This window comes from Brettanomyces bruxellensis, chromosome 7, assembly GCF_011074885.1.
Source record: "Brettanomyces bruxellensis chromosome 7, complete sequence".
Lineage (NCBI taxonomy): Eukaryota > Fungi > Ascomycota > Pichiomycetes > Pichiales > Pichiaceae > Brettanomyces > Brettanomyces bruxellensis.
Genome location: NC_054688.1, coordinates 819,471 through 837,999, shown reverse-complemented (window position 1 = coordinate 837,999; position 18,529 = coordinate 819,471). Strand labels below are relative to the sequence as shown.

At 37.5% G+C, this 18,529-nt stretch overlaps 8 protein-coding genes across 8 annotated transcripts; 5 read left to right on the top strand and 3 right to left on the bottom strand.

Moving 5' to 3' along the window:
• Positions 1–228: 228 nt before the first annotated feature.
• On the top strand, positions 229–1,812 carry BRETT_004847 (uncharacterized protein; the record flags this gene model as incomplete). The annotated part of the gene is made up of 1 exon (XM_041283336.1): positions 229–1,812. The coding sequence occupies one exon, from the start codon at positions 229–231 to the stop codon at positions 1,810–1,812; it is 1,584 nt and encodes a 527-aa protein (XP_041136688.1).
• A 272-nt stretch (positions 1,813–2,084) lies between these two features.
• On the bottom strand, positions 2,085–6,242 carry BRETT_004846 (uncharacterized protein; the record flags this gene model as incomplete). The annotated part of the gene is made up of 1 exon (XM_041283335.1): positions 2,085–6,242. The coding sequence occupies one exon, from the start codon at positions 6,240–6,242 to the stop codon at positions 2,085–2,087; it is 4,158 nt and encodes a 1,385-aa protein (XP_041136687.1).
• Positions 6,243–6,859: 617 nt separating this feature from the next.
• On the top strand, positions 6,860–8,047 carry BRETT_004845 (uncharacterized protein; the record flags this gene model as incomplete). The annotated part of the gene is made up of 1 exon (XM_041283334.1): positions 6,860–8,047. The coding sequence occupies one exon, from the start codon at positions 6,860–6,862 to the stop codon at positions 8,045–8,047; it is 1,188 nt and encodes a 395-aa protein (XP_041136686.1).
• A 182-nt stretch (positions 8,048–8,229) lies between these two features.
• BRETT_004844 (uncharacterized protein) lies at positions 8,230–10,419 on the bottom strand (the record flags this gene model as incomplete). Its single annotated transcript, XM_041283333.1, has 1 exon — positions 8,230–10,419. The coding sequence occupies one exon, from the start codon at positions 10,417–10,419 to the stop codon at positions 8,230–8,232; it is 2,190 nt and encodes a 729-aa protein (XP_041136685.1).
• A 598-nt stretch (positions 10,420–11,017) lies between these two features.
• Positions 11,018–12,613, top strand: BRETT_004843 (uncharacterized protein; the record flags this gene model as incomplete). Its single annotated transcript, XM_041283332.1, has 1 exon — positions 11,018–12,613. One exon carries the CDS (start codon positions 11,018–11,020, stop codon positions 12,611–12,613), a length of 1,596 nt encoding a protein of 531 aa, XP_041136684.1.
• Positions 12,614–13,092: 479 nt separating this feature from the next.
• On the top strand, positions 13,093–14,592 carry BRETT_004842 (uncharacterized protein; the record flags this gene model as incomplete). Its single annotated transcript, XM_041283331.1, has 1 exon — positions 13,093–14,592. One exon carries the CDS (start codon positions 13,093–13,095, stop codon positions 14,590–14,592), a length of 1,500 nt encoding a protein of 499 aa, XP_041136683.1.
• An 840-nt stretch (positions 14,593–15,432) lies between these two features.
• On the top strand, positions 15,433–16,050 carry BRETT_004841 (uncharacterized protein; the record flags this gene model as incomplete). The annotated part of the gene is made up of 1 exon (XM_041283330.1): positions 15,433–16,050. One exon carries the CDS (start codon positions 15,433–15,435, stop codon positions 16,048–16,050), a length of 618 nt encoding a protein of 205 aa, XP_041136682.1.
• Positions 16,051–16,202: 152 nt separating this feature from the next.
• BRETT_004840 (uncharacterized protein) lies at positions 16,203–18,317 on the bottom strand (the record flags this gene model as incomplete). Its single annotated transcript, XM_041283329.1, has 1 exon — positions 16,203–18,317. One exon carries the CDS (start codon positions 18,315–18,317, stop codon positions 16,203–16,205), a length of 2,115 nt encoding a protein of 704 aa, XP_041136681.1.
• Positions 18,318–18,529: the final 212 nt, after the last annotated feature.

The following is an 18,529-nucleotide window of genomic DNA, read 5'->3' as shown; positions in this document are numbered from 1 at the left end:
TTACAATTCCTGCCCACTTTTTTTCTTGAGTTCTGAATTTCTTATACGTCTTGGGACTGTGGTAGATCGAATTACCAGTGAATATATCTTTATATCTATTCTCTTGTACTTTTGTCCGCTATCATTCACAGGCAAATTTCTATCTTTGCTAACTCTGGACTACGACGTCAGATACCTTTACTACCACAACTCAACAACTTTAGTACAACCGCATTTGCCAATTTTTCGATGATCGCAGAATTGAGAAAACTTCTTCAGTTTGTCGGACCAGGTCTTTTGGTTTCTTGTGCTTATATTGATCCCGGCAACTACTCAACTTCTACAGCTGCCGGTGCACAATTCGGATATAGTCATCTTTTCATAGTGCTGCTTTCAAATTTTTACGCTGTTATTTTGCAATGTCTTTGCATCAAGCTTGGCTCAGTTACTGGCCTAGATCTCGCAGAAAGTTGTCGTAGGTATTTGCCAGGGTGGCTTAACGTAATTATTTACGGTTTAGCAGAACTTGCCATCATTTTCACAGATTTGGCAGAGGTTGTGGGTACAGCCATTGCCTTAAACATCCTTTTTAGTGTGCCGTTAAAATTTGGCGTTTTCCTCACAATCCTGGACGTTTTGGTGATTGTGTTCGCATACAACCCAGATGGTAGCATGCGTCAGATTAGAAAGTTCGAGCTTTTTGTTTCGTTCTTTGTCTTCATGACATTTGTCTGCTTTGTGATGCTTTTAGACAGAGTCGACATTTCAACAAAGTCAGATGTTATCGAGGGTTTCTTCCCATCAAAGATTTTATTCTCAGACAAGAAAGCAACATATTTGGCGTTGGGTATCATTGGCGCTACTGTGATGCCACATTCGCTTTATCTAGGCTCGAATTTGGTCAAACCAAGACTTAAACAATACGATCTAAAGCATGGCTATTATATTCCTCATACGCCATCACCGGATGAAAATGCTGCTGATTATGAGTGGAATCACACTTATAAACCATCACTGCAATCTATAGATTACTGCTTGAACTACTCGTATGCTGAGCTAATCATTAGCCTTTGTGTGATTGCCGTGTTTATCAATTCTGCCATTTTAATTGTCTCAGGTGCCTCGCTTTTTGGAAAACCCGGTGCAGTGGATGCAGATCTACTCTCCATCTACGAAATGCTCAGAGATTACATTTCCAAACAGGCTGGTTTAATATTTGCAATTGCTATGCTTTTCTCCTCCATCGCCGCTGGTGTTATATGTACAATGTCTGGTATGATTGTTGCTGAGGGAGGAATGCACTGGACATTAAGCCCAATTGTGAGGAGACTGATTACCAGGACTATTGCTATTATTCCATGCATGTTCATGGTTTTATTCATGGGAAGATCTGGCATTGCTTTAGTCTTGAATCTGTCTCAGGTCATATTATCTTTGATCCTTCCATTCTGTTCTGCACCTTTACTTTACTTTACAGCAAATCCAAAGATCATGCGTGTAGCCGTTCAAGACATTTCTACGGATGAAGAAGGTAATAAACAGAAAAGAGGAGCTCCAGAACAAGATGGCGTTACAGCAATCAGCCCTTCCTCCGGTGCTAATGCAGTTTCTGCAGAGAGTACAAATCAAATTCCATCAGGTAGTATTTCCACTGAGACTTCACCTCTTATCCAAAGAACGAAAAGTAAAGATAATCTTGGGCCGATTAAATACCACGATTTCAGTAACTCTACGATTATGAACATTTTGGGAATTACAACATGGGCCACTATCAGTTTTTTGAATGTTTACTTGATCGTTATGTATTTACGTGGAGAAGACGTCCATTTCTAACTTTGCATCATATTTTTCAAAATTTCAGAAGTTTTAGGATTTCGCTTTATTTTTCATTCCAATTCTTCCAACCTTTTTTTTGGATTCTCACATATAGTATGTGTGGACTCTACACCTATAAGTAGCCACCTTTAGACAAAACATATTGGCTTATTATTGGTACAAGTTTATATATCATAAATACAAACACGGATTAAAGAAATAAAAGAAATAAAAATAAAAAAAAAGAAACCCATCACACGCCTAAAAAAAAAGGATAAGTCATGACTCTATCACGCATCACCTATGTCTTCCGCCTTAAGTTTATCAGACGAAATATCTTTATCATCGATATCACCCTGTGATGCATCCGTGAAAATATCTTTATCGTCGCCTTTCTCCTCATCCTCATCGTTATCGTCTTCGCCATCTTCATTGATTGTATCAAGTATACCATTTGAATCTTTCTGTTCCGTTTCAACGCTTTCCTTACGATCGTTATCGAGTGAATCATCATTAGCAACTTTTCTAATTACAGAATATCCGGCATTTTCCTTCGATACCTTTCCATCGGTCACACTTGATGTTGCGTCCAATTGGCCGGAACTATATGACTTTTCGGTATTTGTTGTTTCATGCGCTTGCGTCTTCTTCTTTTCTTCTGCTACCCATTTGTCTTGATCGTCAATAAAGAACGAAGTAGCAATCAGTTTCTTCTTTATCTGCGTAATCTTTCCATTAGGAGGAATTTTTGGTCTATTATTCCTTTGTTTAATCGGTAGATCATCATCCTCAATAATTCTCAAATCATTCAAATCTTTATATTCAACAAACTTTTCATTTGGATCTGCAGTACCATTGGCAATATGCTGCTGGTGTCTTCGTAATTGCTTAGCGTACATAGTTTCACTTTTCGTGAGCAATCGTTCATAATAGTGCTTAAGGACGCCAATTTGTTTTGGAAGATCTTTCTTCCGAAGCTTTGGAAACATGAACTCTTTGAAGTCATCATACTTCTCTTTCTTTCTCTTATTGTTCAATTGGTTAAACTGATACGAAAGACGCGAGTGCAATAAATGCAACGGAACACTAGCTGAAAGAATTCCAAATTCTTTATCCAATCCCAGTTCTCTGAAACCAAAGAAATCATCCCCAATCTCCTCGGAAAATTCACCAGTCATAAACTGATCAGAATTATCAGTGAACTGCGTTTCGTTTATATCTTGTAATCCAGGTCTTAACAATTCCTTCAAGAATTCTTCCAGAGCAGTCTTGAGATCTTTGAGTTTCTTGTTCCTTTTAGCAAGATATTCCTTGTAATACGTGTATATTATATCTGGCTTATCAATGCCATTTTCCTCAAGAGACATTTGGACAATATTTTTGATATTCGTTGAAGACTTACCCCTAATATTCATCTTGTTAATGGAATTGGACTCTTCATGCAATTTCATCGATTTTGCGAGATTTCCAAGATGCTCTTCCGCAAGTTGAGTCATTAAAGAGGCACAAAAAGGACTTGTTTTTTCAAATCCGGTGGCCATGAGTATTGCGGAAATAGACTTCTGTAACGATCTGAAGGCAACTTCACCATTCAACGAATCCCTGGTTGGGAGCTTTGAGAGCGGATCAATATCATTGAAATTAATTTCTTTGATATCTGGTGCCGACATTTGCGACCGGTGCACAAATTGAGAGGTTTGCATCTGTCTGATAAGATTGATTCTAAAACATGTCTTTCGAATCTGTTGCATAGTCTTAATATTATCCATAATAACACTGTTGGAGCCCTTGATCTTCACTTTCAGCAAACTGTCTGGAAGAGAATCTAAAGTTTCACCTTTGCCCAGTAGCTTTTCCATCATGGCATTTTCCTCCTGCTCAAAATTCACACCTCTAAACTTAATGGGCGGCACTCCACCTCTAACATCATATTCTATCAAATAGGGATCATCATGCTCATCAAAGTATCTATTCTTGTGAATCACCAAATCGCCGTTATCCGTAAGATAGTTCATGAAATTGGCCATCTGATTTTCGTCTCTATAGAGCGACTCCACATTTGGATCAATTTTGTTTCCTTTAAACATCTTACCTCTAGCCTCACATAACTTATACCTGGTATTCGCAGTCAAAGTTTTCCACGTGGCAGCCTCTAAATCCTCAATTACATCATTATCGTCATCATCTTCATTCCTTTCTGTCCGAAGTTCCTCCAAAGCTTCGTCTAGTTCATCGTTTTCTTCATCAATATTTTGAGGCGAAGTTCCAGAAGCACCAGATGCTGGTGCAGGAGTCATTGAATCGACTTTAGATACACTTTTCGTCAGATTTATTGGTAAATGCTTTTCATCATGTGCAGTTGATGGGGTATCTGTTCCCACTGGTGTAGCAGAAATCGTTGTCGTTTCTTCTTCAGTCTTTGAATCTAAAGCTGCTGTCTTTTCTTTAGATTCTACTTCTTCCTGATTGTCTTCCTGGGTTGGACCTTTTCGATGCTTTTTGGCCGTTTGCTTACTTCCAGTTCCAACAGCCCCAACAGCCCTACCAGATCTTGTAGAATTCTCTGTTTCCTGCTCAGAATCTTGTTCCTCCTTATCCTGTTTTGCAGCCAATGCAGCTTCTTTTTCCACTTCAGCTCTATCTCTCACCACTATATCCGGAATCAACGGTATCAATGACTGCGTTTTCTTCTGCATAGCTATTGCATCAACACGAAGGTAATGCTTTGGATCCGTGTTATAAGTCAAACAGTTTTGCCAAATTAACATCAAATCATCCACAAACTGCTTTTTGCTTCTATATTGAAAATTTCTCAGCTTTCTCATTACTGTATTCAAGTCCATTGGCTTCTTTATGATTTCATAATAATTAGGAGCTTCCCTTTTAGAGACCCTGTTTAGAAATGGCGTGGAATGCTCGGTATAACCTCTCAACTCAGTGACAACTTTCTCACAGGCTTCATAAAGCTCTTCTTGCCCAATTCTATTGTAGTTTGCCCATTTTGATCTATTCTTTCTAACATCCATTATCAAGTTTTTGAGTTCTATGTCTGTAATATTAAGCTTGCTTCTGTTATCCTCTATTCTTCCTAATAAATTTTTTAAAGAAAGGTTAGCGGCTCCCCCTAGACTCATAAGCTTACTCACACTTTGATCAAGTTTGCCATCCGTTTTACTTGAATTCGATTCACCTGACTCAAGCCCCAATTGCTGATTACTCTTCTCAAGCTTCCGGCGCTTGACTATATTTTGTAGATCATCATCAAAACCATGATATATTTTGTTAAAGTTCTTAATCAACTTTAGCTCATTCTGCTTCTCAAGACTTGATTCAATAGCAGACGATGTGCTGAGAATTGGATGAACGACTTTTCCAATTGCTTCATCTGCAGGTGAAAACGAGTTCGGAAGACTTGGATAAGTTGGCTTGGATAATATCACACTTTCCGGAACTTTTAATATCATTTCACCATGTGAACCTGGTTCAATATATTTAGGAGAAGACACATCATTTTCGTCATCTACTTTCGAATTTTCATCATTTAAGCTTTTATCTTCCTCCGATTCTTTATCATTAAGTCCGACTGGGATTCCTGTAGAGATAACCTTAGCTGAATTATCATTATTATTGTCCTTTGTATTATCCTCATCACCATCATCATCATCATCATAGTCATCATCTTCTGAAGAAACATCACCACGTTCAATTTTTGGACTGTCGTCATCATAATTATCATCATCTGCATCATTCACAGTATTGCTTACATTGTCTTCAGAAGATTTTGACAAATCGTGCAAATTCTTCGCAGATTTTTCATCTTTATTAGCATCATGCTCTTCATCCAACAACTCAAAATCATGAAACTTGCTATCTCTGTTATTAAACTCATCATAAAAATAATCAACAGCCTGTTCATAAAGAAGATATCGCAATGTTATGCAAAGATTTCGTGCGGAACCAAATCCAGGCTTCAAGTATAAATCATTGTCAACTGAACTGTTGAGAACACGACCTTCTTCAACACTCCCATCAGCATAATATGATTCATCATTCATCATAGTCATCTTGACATCATCATCATCATCATCAGCATTATCATCATTACCATCACCTTCACCACTATCATCACCACCATTATCCGGATTTACATGTTCAACACCGGACAAGGACTTTTTATCGCGTTTTTTTGAGACATCAGTGGCATTATCATTCAAAAATTCAACAAAAAGATTACAGTCCATTAATGCCTCCCATGCTGCAAGTTTTTGCTCATCCACTTCACTCTTTATAGATTGATTATCGGAGGATTTCAAAATGAAGCTAAGGAGGTTAAACAATTGTGGACTAAGGTAACAATTAAAGAATCCTTCATTGAAGAGTTTGACGGTCAACCGTCGCAGCAACTTCTTATTATTTCCTTTGAATGCCTTGAGTTTATAGCCGGCCATTATTTTGGTCTGTTGAACAAAAAAACAATTATCCAAATCCAGATCTGAAATATTTCAGGTTGACACCAAATGAAATTAAAAATTCACCCTTTAACTGCAACGTTCTTCCAGAAAAGATACCCGGGCCAAGGTAGCTAATATATGTGAAATATGATTACTGTCAAGGAACACTAATTGTTGAATAGTGAATTTTGATCCTGGAAGAACTTTGTAGCCTAACTATAATCATGCAGACGTATGAGTTCTTAAAAAAAAATATAGATGAATAAATCGAATATAATATAAAATCGAGAACAAAACTACTCACCTCTGGGCACGCCGATCGACGTAGTCTGGGTTTTATTTTATTTTCGGAAGCTATTCTATACATATTTTTTGCTAATCGAGGATAAATCATGTGCGTATAATGTGGGCACTAGGTAAACTGTAATAATTCTACCGTTTTATATATTTTCTTTCAAAAGTATATAAGTTTCCTACTTTCGGACAATTATTTGTTTATTGGATCAAGAGTTTAAGAAAGGAATACCCTGTTCAAAAGGACATAGTGATCAATTTAAACCAATAAATTGGGTGGACCTAGGAAAGAGAGCTAGGAATAGAGAAAATCATATAAAATGCCAGATTTTGTGGATAAGACATTTGATGCAGTATATTCAGTATATCAAACAGCAGTAGTGGCTCTGAATGGAGCATATGATAAGGCCAAGGATGCTGGGCAAAGTATTATGGAATATACAAAAGATAGTGCCCAAAAAGTACAGTTAAAGACAGGTGATCTCATTGAGAAAGCATCACCACCGCCTTCTACTCCCCCAGAAACTACTTATGATGAAGTTAAGCAGTTTGCCATAAACCATGCGTATCAGATTGGATTGTATGGCGGTATACCACTTTCAGTTTACACTTTACACAAGCTTATACGTTTATTTGTTCCTTATAAGAGAAGGGCACAAAAGCTTAAGGATGGCAGTCGATATGAGGTAATTGTGCTTTTAGGACCCATACAGTCGAACTTTGTGAAAAAGTTGATATACGACTTAAATGGTCGGGGATATATCGTTTTTGTTGTCGTCAGCAACGAAAAACAACTCAGACTGGTTGAAGAGGAGAAAGATGAAGATGTGCGGCCATTGATAGTAGACTTTCAAAGTCCAACAACTGTGAAAGCTGGGCTTTTAAGATTAGCCAAATTTTTGGATAAGCCAAGAAACGGTATATTCTATCATTTAAGAGGATGCATCTTTGTTCCTGATTATGTCAGGATTCCTAAAATTTCGAAAATTGGTCAACTATCTGTGAAGGAATTTAAAAGAGTCTTAGATGATTCGTTCTTTAAGATTAACTTAATTCTGGCAAATGGCATGACAACATTTTTAAAGGAGAGCAACAACCGGAGGAAGGCAGTGTCAGAGGCCAACAATATTAGAATTAAGGGTGGATACTCCAAATTACTTTTCGTCGACTTTTACGTTTCTGAAAGTAACGAGAAACGAATCTTATTTAAAAAAATCGTTCAAAACATGAATCAGATGCTTTATGATGAGCTATATAAAGAATATGCACCTTCGAACATGGATTCACTACTCAGAGTTTTTGGAAGGGATCCAGATCCTTCGAAGATTGATATTACAAAGCTTTCGATAGAGTATCACAAAAATTCGGAGTCCCATCTGATTCGGAATTCCTTCATGATACATAATTCTGGTGTGAATAGAAAGATGAACGCTACTATTGTGCATTACAAAATCTTCGATATTCTTAATAGTTCATGGCTCAAAAAGGATTACTATGTCCATAATTAAATGACGATGCAGTAATAAAATTGCTGTTTGTTGGGACTGTGTGCCTAATACATGTAATAAAACCGTTGATCATAGTTATGAAGTTTAGTGTCAACGAAAGAAAATTTGACCTACGAAGTGAATAATGAAACAAATACTATACATATGTTTAACAAATTATTCTGCATTGTTTATAAACACACTCAAGTTATTATTTTGCAGCGAGTGACGGACTGATCCTCAACTGTACCAGCAGTGAAATCAGATATTGTAAGTATTCCCTTTCTATCAATAATGTAAAGTTTATATCCATGACTATCAAACCTCATAGATGCAGATTCACCAACGGTAAAAGAGTTGGCTACATCTGTGACGACAACAATCCGTTTATTATCACTATCATCCATTCTAGGGCACATCATAATGTAAACAGTTCCAGACCTATCCAAATAGGCTACGGCATCACCCCTTGGAGAAACACAACATTTGTGAATTGTGCTTCCGACTTCGCTCACTTTCAGTAACATCTTTGGTTTTGCAATTCCATTCGGGCCAGATATAGAACTAATATTGGTATCTATTACTATTGGCACGGAGTTACTTGCAACAGATGTAATACACATAATCCTATCATCGGGAAAAAACTGCATGTCCGTTATTCCTTCGCTATCCAATGAGGTATCCATTCTTCTTTGAGATTTCATGACTAAAATTGGCCTGTTTGGATCTGTGATGTTAATTGTAAGAAATCTAGATTCCAATGCTGTAGCCACAGATAGCATTTTCGAATTTGGTGAAAATTGCAAAATATTTATGGGATCTCTATAAGGAAGATTAAAGGGAAAGGCAATTAGGCGCAATCCAACATGCACCCCCTGGGATGTTTGAAAAGTTGATAAAGTGTTTGTCGAATTACTCTCTCCATTATTTGCATGGTCTTCTGCAGGATGAAATAATTTATAAATAGCCTTATTACTGCTTGTAAGACTCACATTTGCACTTTCGACATCTGTAGAATCATCAAAATCAAGACGTAAAAGAATGACAAACGCCTGTTCAACCAATGTGTACTTATCCTTCCCTGTTATTCCAATGCTAATAAATTTTCCATCCGGTGACATGTCCATACACCGTATTGGAAACTTACACTGATAAGTGAAGATGCATCTGCCCCTAAACGATAAGTCATGAATTCTCAAGAATCCGCGACTTCCGGCAATTACAAGTATATTCTTAGAAATCTTGCACGAATGATGTTCCCATTTGGTAAGAGCTTCTAATGCTAATCCAGGCGACTCCGTGAAATTGGAGTTTCTGACAACTTCCTCATCACTAATAACGTGATGATCTGAGTAATCGGAACCATATTCTCCATTGCTTTTGCCACAGCAATATAACTTTGGACATTGATCTGGCTTATCCGGATCTAGGGAATATACTTCAAACTTCCGTTCAGTAAGAAGAGCAAGATGCTTCAAATCAGGTGAAATGGAAGTGCCAATAAAAAGCTTCGATCTTGGAAAGAATTTCGAATGATGAAGTCTATACTGGAAGAGTTTACGGAAAAATGGAAAATTCTTTCCGTAAATAAGTTCTTTACTTGCATCCATACTTTGTGGCCGTCCCTGATTCTTTTTGAGACCTACTTTATCATTATTTGAAGACGAAGTGAGCAACTTTGTCAAGTTAGACGTCGGAAATGAGTTTTTTGTTCTCTGTCTAGATAGAGAATGAAGCGAAGATGGCGTGAAATTACTTCCTGGTGAAGTGGAAGCAATTGATTGCTGTGCCTGCTGTTCTCCTTGTAATCTCCTATCTTTGTATGAAATAGGACCGTTAGATTGACGACCACACTCTCTGCTACTATAACTAGATGATTGCGTATTCATCGAATTGTAACCATCTTTCTTATAATCTTCGATACGTGATCCGCTATTTATCTCAGCAAATACCTCATTAAATGCAGATAGAAATGTCACTTTGTGTTGTTTCTGCTGATATTCATGTTCACTAACGCTCGACTCTTTGGCATTTTCAGAGTTGGACTCCTTCTCATAAACTAAAATATCTTTCAATCCGTGAACATACTTCACCAAGGAACGAATGGTGGTGCATACGTTCAAAAGATATACATCCGTATTATGACACTGGGGACAGACAAATTCTTTTGAATGCGTACTCAGTTCGTTCGCTAGTTTTTCGGATATGAGACATCCACATGATAACACTGAACAGTCATCACAAAGAGCTTTGACAACAAAAGGTGGAAACTGAGAATAATTTATGGTTTTGGGCACCGATAGGTATTGTTCTAGATCATGTACAACATCACTAAGTTCGATATTTCCTGCCTGAGGAAAATTAAGTTTTGACTTTGATGAAACAGACCACATATGAACAAATTCAATGTGCGATGCTGCTCCAAGTACGACCAAAGCAGAAAACAAAAAATCGTCTTGTCGAAAGTTCTGATCTTTGTAAATATCTTCAAGTTGTGTGAAAAAAATTAAAATAGGAAAGATATCAATTTAGCATATCCTGTATTTTTACATACTTTAACACCCTCTGATATCTAGCAGATACGGAAAGATAAGCACGACAGGAAAGATTCATTAGGGATACCGCGAAAGGAAAAATATTTTCATGGGTTGTGACAGGAAAGCATTCCGAGTAATGCACAAGCAAAATGTCGGAAAAAGGTAAATTCAGGGCAACAAATGTGGCAACCGATGCCGATTTACATAATGAACTATTTTCAGGCCTGAACATTTTATTTTGATTGTTCTTTATCTTGGGACGATCTATAGGTCAATCGTCGTCTGGATAACGAAAATTGAGGGAATAAATTATAATTTGAAAATTCGGTGAAAAAAAAAAAAAAAATGGTAACAGGACAAGTTCGGCAGTGGAACTTCATATAGTTTTAATTTTCTTATGTACAGGTAAACATCGTAACGGATTATTGACAGAATCATCAGAAGTTTGAAAAATATGTCACAATTTTGCGGGTATACCCTTGAGCTTGTCCTCAACGACTCAGGTCACACTACTATAAAGGGAATAATTAAAAAAATCGTTGACAAAAAATTACTTGTTTCAAACTCGGTCTATTTGGATGGTACGACGTACAAAGATGGTGATACTTTGATAAATGGCACTGAAATCAAGGATCTAAAGGTTGTCGATCTTCCAAAGAAGCGGAAAAAGGGTAAGAAGAAAGACACAGAGAAAAAAGAAAGGCATAACCAGCAGAAAAAAAATAGCAAGGAGAATGGAAAAAAGGCTAAATCTAAGTCACACAAAAGTCAAACTCCAGAAGATGATCATGATACCGTTTACAGACAGTCAACGCCTTCCAATATTACCGAGATAGGATCTGGATGGGATGTGGAAGATGCTCAAAAGGTCAAGAAAATGGATGACTTTGATTTTCAGTCGAACCTGGAAAAATTCGACAAGAAGTCGGTATTTGAAGAAATTTCTAGGCAGGATAGCGTGAATCCATCCGATAGATTGGTGAGCGTGAATAAGGTTGCTCCAGAAAACCAAAAGTATGGAAATAACGAGATGGTTTTGGAAAAGCATAAGGATGTTTGGGATAATATCGGTGATGGTGACTATACTCGAAATGGAAGTCAGAAGAACAATAACCGGACCGCCAGTAATTCTGTTGGTGATCATTTCAAGGAAAGTGACGGATTTATGGACGCTAGTGAAACTTTGAATAAAGGGGAAATGCCATTAATCAATTCCATGAAACTTTCCTTTAAGTATGCTGGAAAGCCAGCTGCTGCATGCTCGCCACTTCAACTTGCCGAGATAGAGAATATTGCTAGGGAGAGATTCCACATAGACAGGCAAACGCTTGTGGAGAACAGCTCTCGTAATATTGCGGAGCTCATAATCAAAAAAGTTCTTGGTGAATTCAGAGTTACTTCGTCAAATCATAATAGTCCGCCACTAGTGCTTCTTTTAGCAGGAAATAATAGAGCCGGTTCAATTGCTCTTGCTACTGGTAGAATACTCTTTAACCATGGAATTCGTGCAATTTCTTATTTACTGCATGATTTTGAACAATCCGAGGATGAGGTTACAAATGAAGTCCAGCACAATTTGGATGCCTTTGAAGCTTGCGGTGGTAAGATTGTCACACAGCTAAAAAGTTTGCACCAGATTCTTGGCAAAGTAGACTCTCCGTTAGAATTTATCGTTGATGGCCTTCAAGGTTACGACACAGATCTTAATGATTACATTGAACCAGAGTTGACACGCTCTAAAGAACTCGTCAAATGGTGTAATTCGTTGGATCTTCCAATAATGTCAATAGATATACCATCTGGACTTAATGCATCATCTGGAACTGCCGACTTTGGTAACTACTTAAAGGCACAATATTTGATATCCATTGGGTTGCCTTTGAACTCTATTTTGAACACATACAAGTTTGGATATTTCAAACCGTCAGAATTGACCCATTTTGTTGTCGATAATGGTTTGCCTAAGAACGTGTTTAAAAGTAAGTCCAGCTTCCGGAAGTTTGAGAAATCATGGTTTGGCGCCTCCTGGAGTTATCAGCTTACAGTATGATGATATTTTTGAATCCTGATTTATAATGATCTTATTGTAACATAAGAAATGTGTATATTGACCATACCGTATGATACTCTATAGTCGGAATTTGCTTTGTTTAGGAACATATTCACGTTTGAGTTCACTACAATTCATATTATTTTTGCTAGTATTAGTTGCGATTATAATGAAATGTACATCAGTTAAGTAATCTTCATACTCATACAGGCTTATTTGGCAGTTAGTGGTTATTTTATTTGCATAATTAAAGCATATATATTTAAAGTGCGTGTAGTTCTAAAAACATTCTTGATAAAAAACTGTCTCTCAATCGCATTTTCCAGGCTTTTAGAAGCTCGAAAATCAAATTATAATACACACAGTATTTTGCAATTGTGAGCAATTCATAGTGAGAAGTATTTATTATGCATAAGATTGAGACTATTTGGAAAACACTCAGAACGATATATCATTAACTCATTAAATTTAAGGGTTAAATGTCGAATACACGGCCACATAAAGATGAATTGGCGTCTAACAAAGGCCGCAATTTACTTACCGAGTTAGAAATGCTAGGAGAAAGAATGCAAGCGAATTCGGAATTACAACTACGATCATCTAAAGCATTTCGTACTGGAAACTTCACTTATGAACCGGTGAAAGATGATCGTACATTAAATGTGAAAAAAGGCAATAATGAACACAATAAAAACAATAATACATCTGATGTATCAATGGTGAGTGGAAGAAGTAGGCAAACCACAAAGATAAAGTACACGCCCGAACGGTTGCGACAAATATCATCAGAAAATATACGAGTTCCCGACCTCAAGCTTCGGGACAATGATTCATTTAAACCAGTATTTAAGGAAAAACGTAGCATGGAGCATCATTCGGGAAAACGATGGTCCTTTGGATCCCACAGTGCAAAAAAATGGATTCCAGCGTCGGAATTTAAGAGAAATGAGAAGAAAAGTCATCATGATGAAGAAGAAGATGAGGAAATTCCAGAGTGGGCTGATGAAACTGACTTTACAATAGATAAGGATCTATCCGTATACTCGGCATTCAATCAAACGGCTTTTAATAGTAGCCCAATGCATAACAGAGAACCCCAAATCAAGAAGAATAAGAAGATTGGTGGGGCCTCATCTGTTTCAGATGTTGATAACTTTTTTTCATCGGGTGGTGAGCAGAAAAGTACAAATTCAACAACTAGTCACACACCATCACAGAATTCGAAGTTTTCGACATTGTTCACGGCTAGAAAACAAGCTCAGAAACTGGTACCTGGAGATGCAGCTCCAAGGTTTCCGCCCGGCCTTGCTTCTTCAGCAGTGAATAGTGATTCTTCAGCCTTAAGAATAAATCAGCCCGAAAGCGACGCATATATTGCTTCAGCAAGAGAGGAGATGTACCCCGTGGTATCCTCACAACAATTAGCTGGTAATTCTTCAAATATTGAGAACTCGATCAAAGGACAGGGTAATCAACAGGGTGTTGCAATTCGTACTCCGGATTATGCAAAAGTTCAACGAAACCAGTCTCAACAACCATATATTCCAATGCAAATGCCAACACCAGATATTCCACCAGGATTGAATGTTGCTTTTCAAATGCCGCAGCATAATATACAACCACAAATACAGCAACAAGTACCCCTACAGATGTCTCAACAAATACCTCCGAAATTACCTCCTCCTCCTCCAGAGATGTTAGAATTAATCAGACAGGGAAAATTGCCGCCGTTAGCAGGCTACCCTATGGAGCCCCAACAAAATCAGCAAAATATACATGTTGAACCGCCCAGGTCTGTACAACTACCATCACCTGATAGATTACCACCAGAACTACAGGCCGTTTATTTTGACATACAGGCTAAGTTGCTTGAATGTCAAAGAAGATCCATAATGCCTCCGCCGCAGTTGTTACAGCAGATGCAGCAGTTTCAGTATGTTGTTCAGCAACATTTTACGATGACGGGAAATCATAGTTGAATCGCTCAAAGAATGCAGACTATATTGATCAGAGTTACAGCACTCTCTACTGGACAGAAATCCTGTTCAACTTTTCCATATGCTTTGCCTTTTTATGCTGTCTACGCTAAGAACTTTATTCCCATAATTTATTCCGTTTCTTGTCTTAATAGCTAGTCGTAATTACAATGTCCGTGGATTTTCCATTTGAACCGTCTGGACTTGTTGTTAGTATGCGCTAATATTTGGTTGAGTTACGTAATCTGGAATGTGAAATTGGTGAACGGATGTGATTCTGATTTGTATGGTGATTGGTCTTTAATACGGATTGAAGAGGAAAGCAAGAAAGGTTAGTCAAACGAAAAGATGGTTGAGAAAAAGGTATTTCTCATTGGTTGATTAAGTAATCAAACAATGAAAATTAAGGAACTCAGGAAACCATCAGAGAAAAGTTTTTTGTTTATAATTAAGGGCTTTGCCACTTCTGTGCAGATGAAATATGCATGATGTAAACGGTCATGTGGAATAACGAAAGTTAACGAAGTTAAGCTAGTTATTAAGGGACCAACCTACTGATATTATTTCTACTACAGAAAATTAGTATTAGCTGCTTATTTACGTAATTAGTATATAAAGGAAGCTTTCAATAAATCTCGGACTACAACAGGACTCAGCCAGCTCTATTTATATTTTTTTTTTTTTTTTTTTTTTTTTTGTTCTCCTTCAATTTTTTCCCTATAGGAAAGAGCATTTCAAAATGTCGATTACCCAGCATTTTGGTACAATAATGACATAAGAGTAGGAACATAATAGTAGGAACATTATAGTAGGAACATTATAGGAATAACAATAATCATAGTTATGAAGATCGAAGTTCCGCGTGACAAGCTACTTTCAAACTACGAAGTTTATCAGCATCTGGCAAAGATCCAGGATAAAAATGCATGGTTCTTCACTGTTCCAGAGACGAAAACCAAAAGTGGGAAAAAGAAGAAAAGAAGAAACATTGATTCTCTCATAGATCTAGAGATCATAACAAAGGATCTTTCACGATATCTTGTTCAAAACAATCAGTCAAATGATACGCAGGTCCAAAGTGTCATCAATTTAGTGCTTGGGTTGAACATGTACAAATTAGAGATGATAGAAAAATTACAGATACTAAACATACTTCCTCGCAGTATGGTGCTTTTATATGCTATAATTGAAGATTGTGACCAGAGATTTTCAGAGGAAGAATGCGAGGATCTGCTTTCCCTCGTGAACTCTAGCTTCCCGTTACCAGATAAAGAAGAAGGTGCTGATGAGGACGATGCAGGAGAAGAAAATGAAGATGAACAGATGGATGATGCAGAAGGTGAGGATAATGGCGCAGCTGTTGAAGAAGATGAGGAAGCTTTTGAAAATATTAACGGCGATTTACAGCATGAGGCTCCCGGATTAAAGCCGGCTAAAAAGGAAGAAGAAGAGGAAGACTAAGAGATGAGTTTTCGTTGTATTTAGCTCCGATTAAATACATATACTTAATACATTGTACACTATATCCTGAACCACAAGACTCCGTAGATGAGTTTATTCCCAAATATGTAAATCTTTGCTATACATTATCCATTAAATTACTTAGGCTCACATTAGAAGAGACCTAATATATCATTATTCTTTTGCGGGCCCTTATTTCCTGCTTTTTGAGCAGGGGTTTGTGTCGACATGCCGGCAAATAAATCACTAAGCTCATCAAGAATTTGGTTTGCATTTGCAGTAGGATTCTTCACATCATCTTCCTTCGTCTCTGCATCCTGAAATTCTGGGGTTCCTTCATCCTCATTTTCTATATCTGAATCTTCAAAGTCAAGGAGATTCTCAGCTCTAGCAGCATTCTGGACAATTTCCGTTTTAGCCATCTGTTGGAGCTCCTCCAATTTTCTCGACTGCAACTTTTTCTTATTGACAAATGCGCCGTCTGAGTACTTCGGCTTGATAAATGCTGATGATGGCTTATAAAAGACGGATCCCAAATTGGAAATTTCGTTAATAAGTTGATCAAGAAGGCCTGGAGAAAATGTCTCGATCGTAGTTTCTAACGTAGGTAGTTTTCTCATGATTATCTTCTTTTGAAGTGCTTTATCATCAGTTGAGAGAACTCTCCAGTATATATATGCCTGATCTCTGACATCTGCATTTTCTATTTCATTTGTAGCCTTATTAAGTATCTTCTGTAGCAGTTGCCTGGTGTTGGCAGATGATTTTGTTAGATTAACCTTCACTATACATGTCAATGCCGCAGATTGGGCCAATGGATCCATCTCACCAAACTGCTCAGACATCACTTTTAATCTGTCCTCCAAATGTGGAATTTCTTTACAATACTGACCAAGAATCCAGATATAGGATGACACTGCTTCTGGTGTATCGATATCATCAAAATTGAGATCGGCAATCACAGTAATGACCGTAGGTAAATATTTTGTGTCGTAGCGCCGTAATATATTTTGAATAACGACCACCAACTCTTCTAAAACGTATGACGATCTGTTTAGATAAAGCTCATATAGAATGTCAACTGCTTTTTTCGATATTGATTCAATCTTGATCGAAAGTTGACCAATAGCCTCAATTGCGCGGTTTACCACCTGAATATCAACATCCATGGCATATTCCCGCAACTCGGACAATAATATAGAGGCATTTTCTTTGGTAGATATTCTCACAAGTATGTCTATTTTCTCTAGTTTTAAATAGAGAGGATCACTGTACTTTATGAAGAATGCCTGAAGATCCCTAGCCAATATCTGAGGATATTTCTCCAAAATAATTCTAATATTCTTTAAAGCAACGTATTGAATCTCTGGTGGATTTGTAAGCAAAGAACAAAGAGGCGATGTTAAACGACGGAGCATTCTCTCCCTCGTATCACTTGAAACCTTTTCAAGTTGCTTGAGAATGACTTTTATGCTGCTCAAGACAACGGCTGGATTCTCGTGCTGAAGCTGAGGTGTTACTTTTTCTACTATTTTTTCCACTTCTCCCGAATCCTGGGTATCATAGTCGGCTAATGCAACCAAGATGGAAATTCTTCCCCATTCGGTACATTCATTCAGGGTGAGAAGCAAACGCTTTAAAATGACACCGTTCACGTTAAGTAATTTTGCATCAGACATTTTCGAGATTTCCAGGAGAGCAGATATGGCATTTGCAACCACTGTCTGATTCGAATCATCAAGCATTTCCAGTAGTGTGTCAATAAATCCTTGCTCTGTGCAAAGTTTTGAATTCAAATCAAATAACTTTGCAACACATATGGCAGCAGTCTTCCGCACATACGGATTGTCATCATTAAGAGTCTCCTTTAATGGAATACAGAGATAATCAACCATTTTATCCACTCGGATACATCCCATTGTACGGATGGCCAATGCCCTAACTAGGGGATTGGGGTCACGAGTGTCTTGGACAAACGTGTTAGTGGCTAAAATGCAAAGTTCCGGATTGGTTTTTGCATAGTTCATCAAATATAAATAAACCAATTTCTTTTGCTCCAAATCATGTGTCGCTATATTCTTTAGAATATCTGGAAATAATGAGGACACGTCCTTACCGACGGTCATCGCTGCAATAACCCTTTGAATAGTGTCCTTTCTTTCATCAGAGTATTGAGAAACCAACCCAGTTCGAAACTCGCTATTTTCACCTTTTTTTGGGACGTTAAAAATGCGTCTTAACTTTCTTTGAAGATGTCCGACTCCCATGGCTAGTGAAAATTATGTATATGCGTCTGAAGGTCAACAGATTGGACGACTTGATAATAAATCAATTAAGTAAATATATATTTCTCCAAACTTTATGTAAGTAAGAAGCACCGTCTAGGTACAGCAAAGGATATCAAGCCTAATATCAATGAAATATACTTTTCGTCAATCAATTCAGAAATGAAAAAGGTCTAAATATAGAGAGGGAGAAG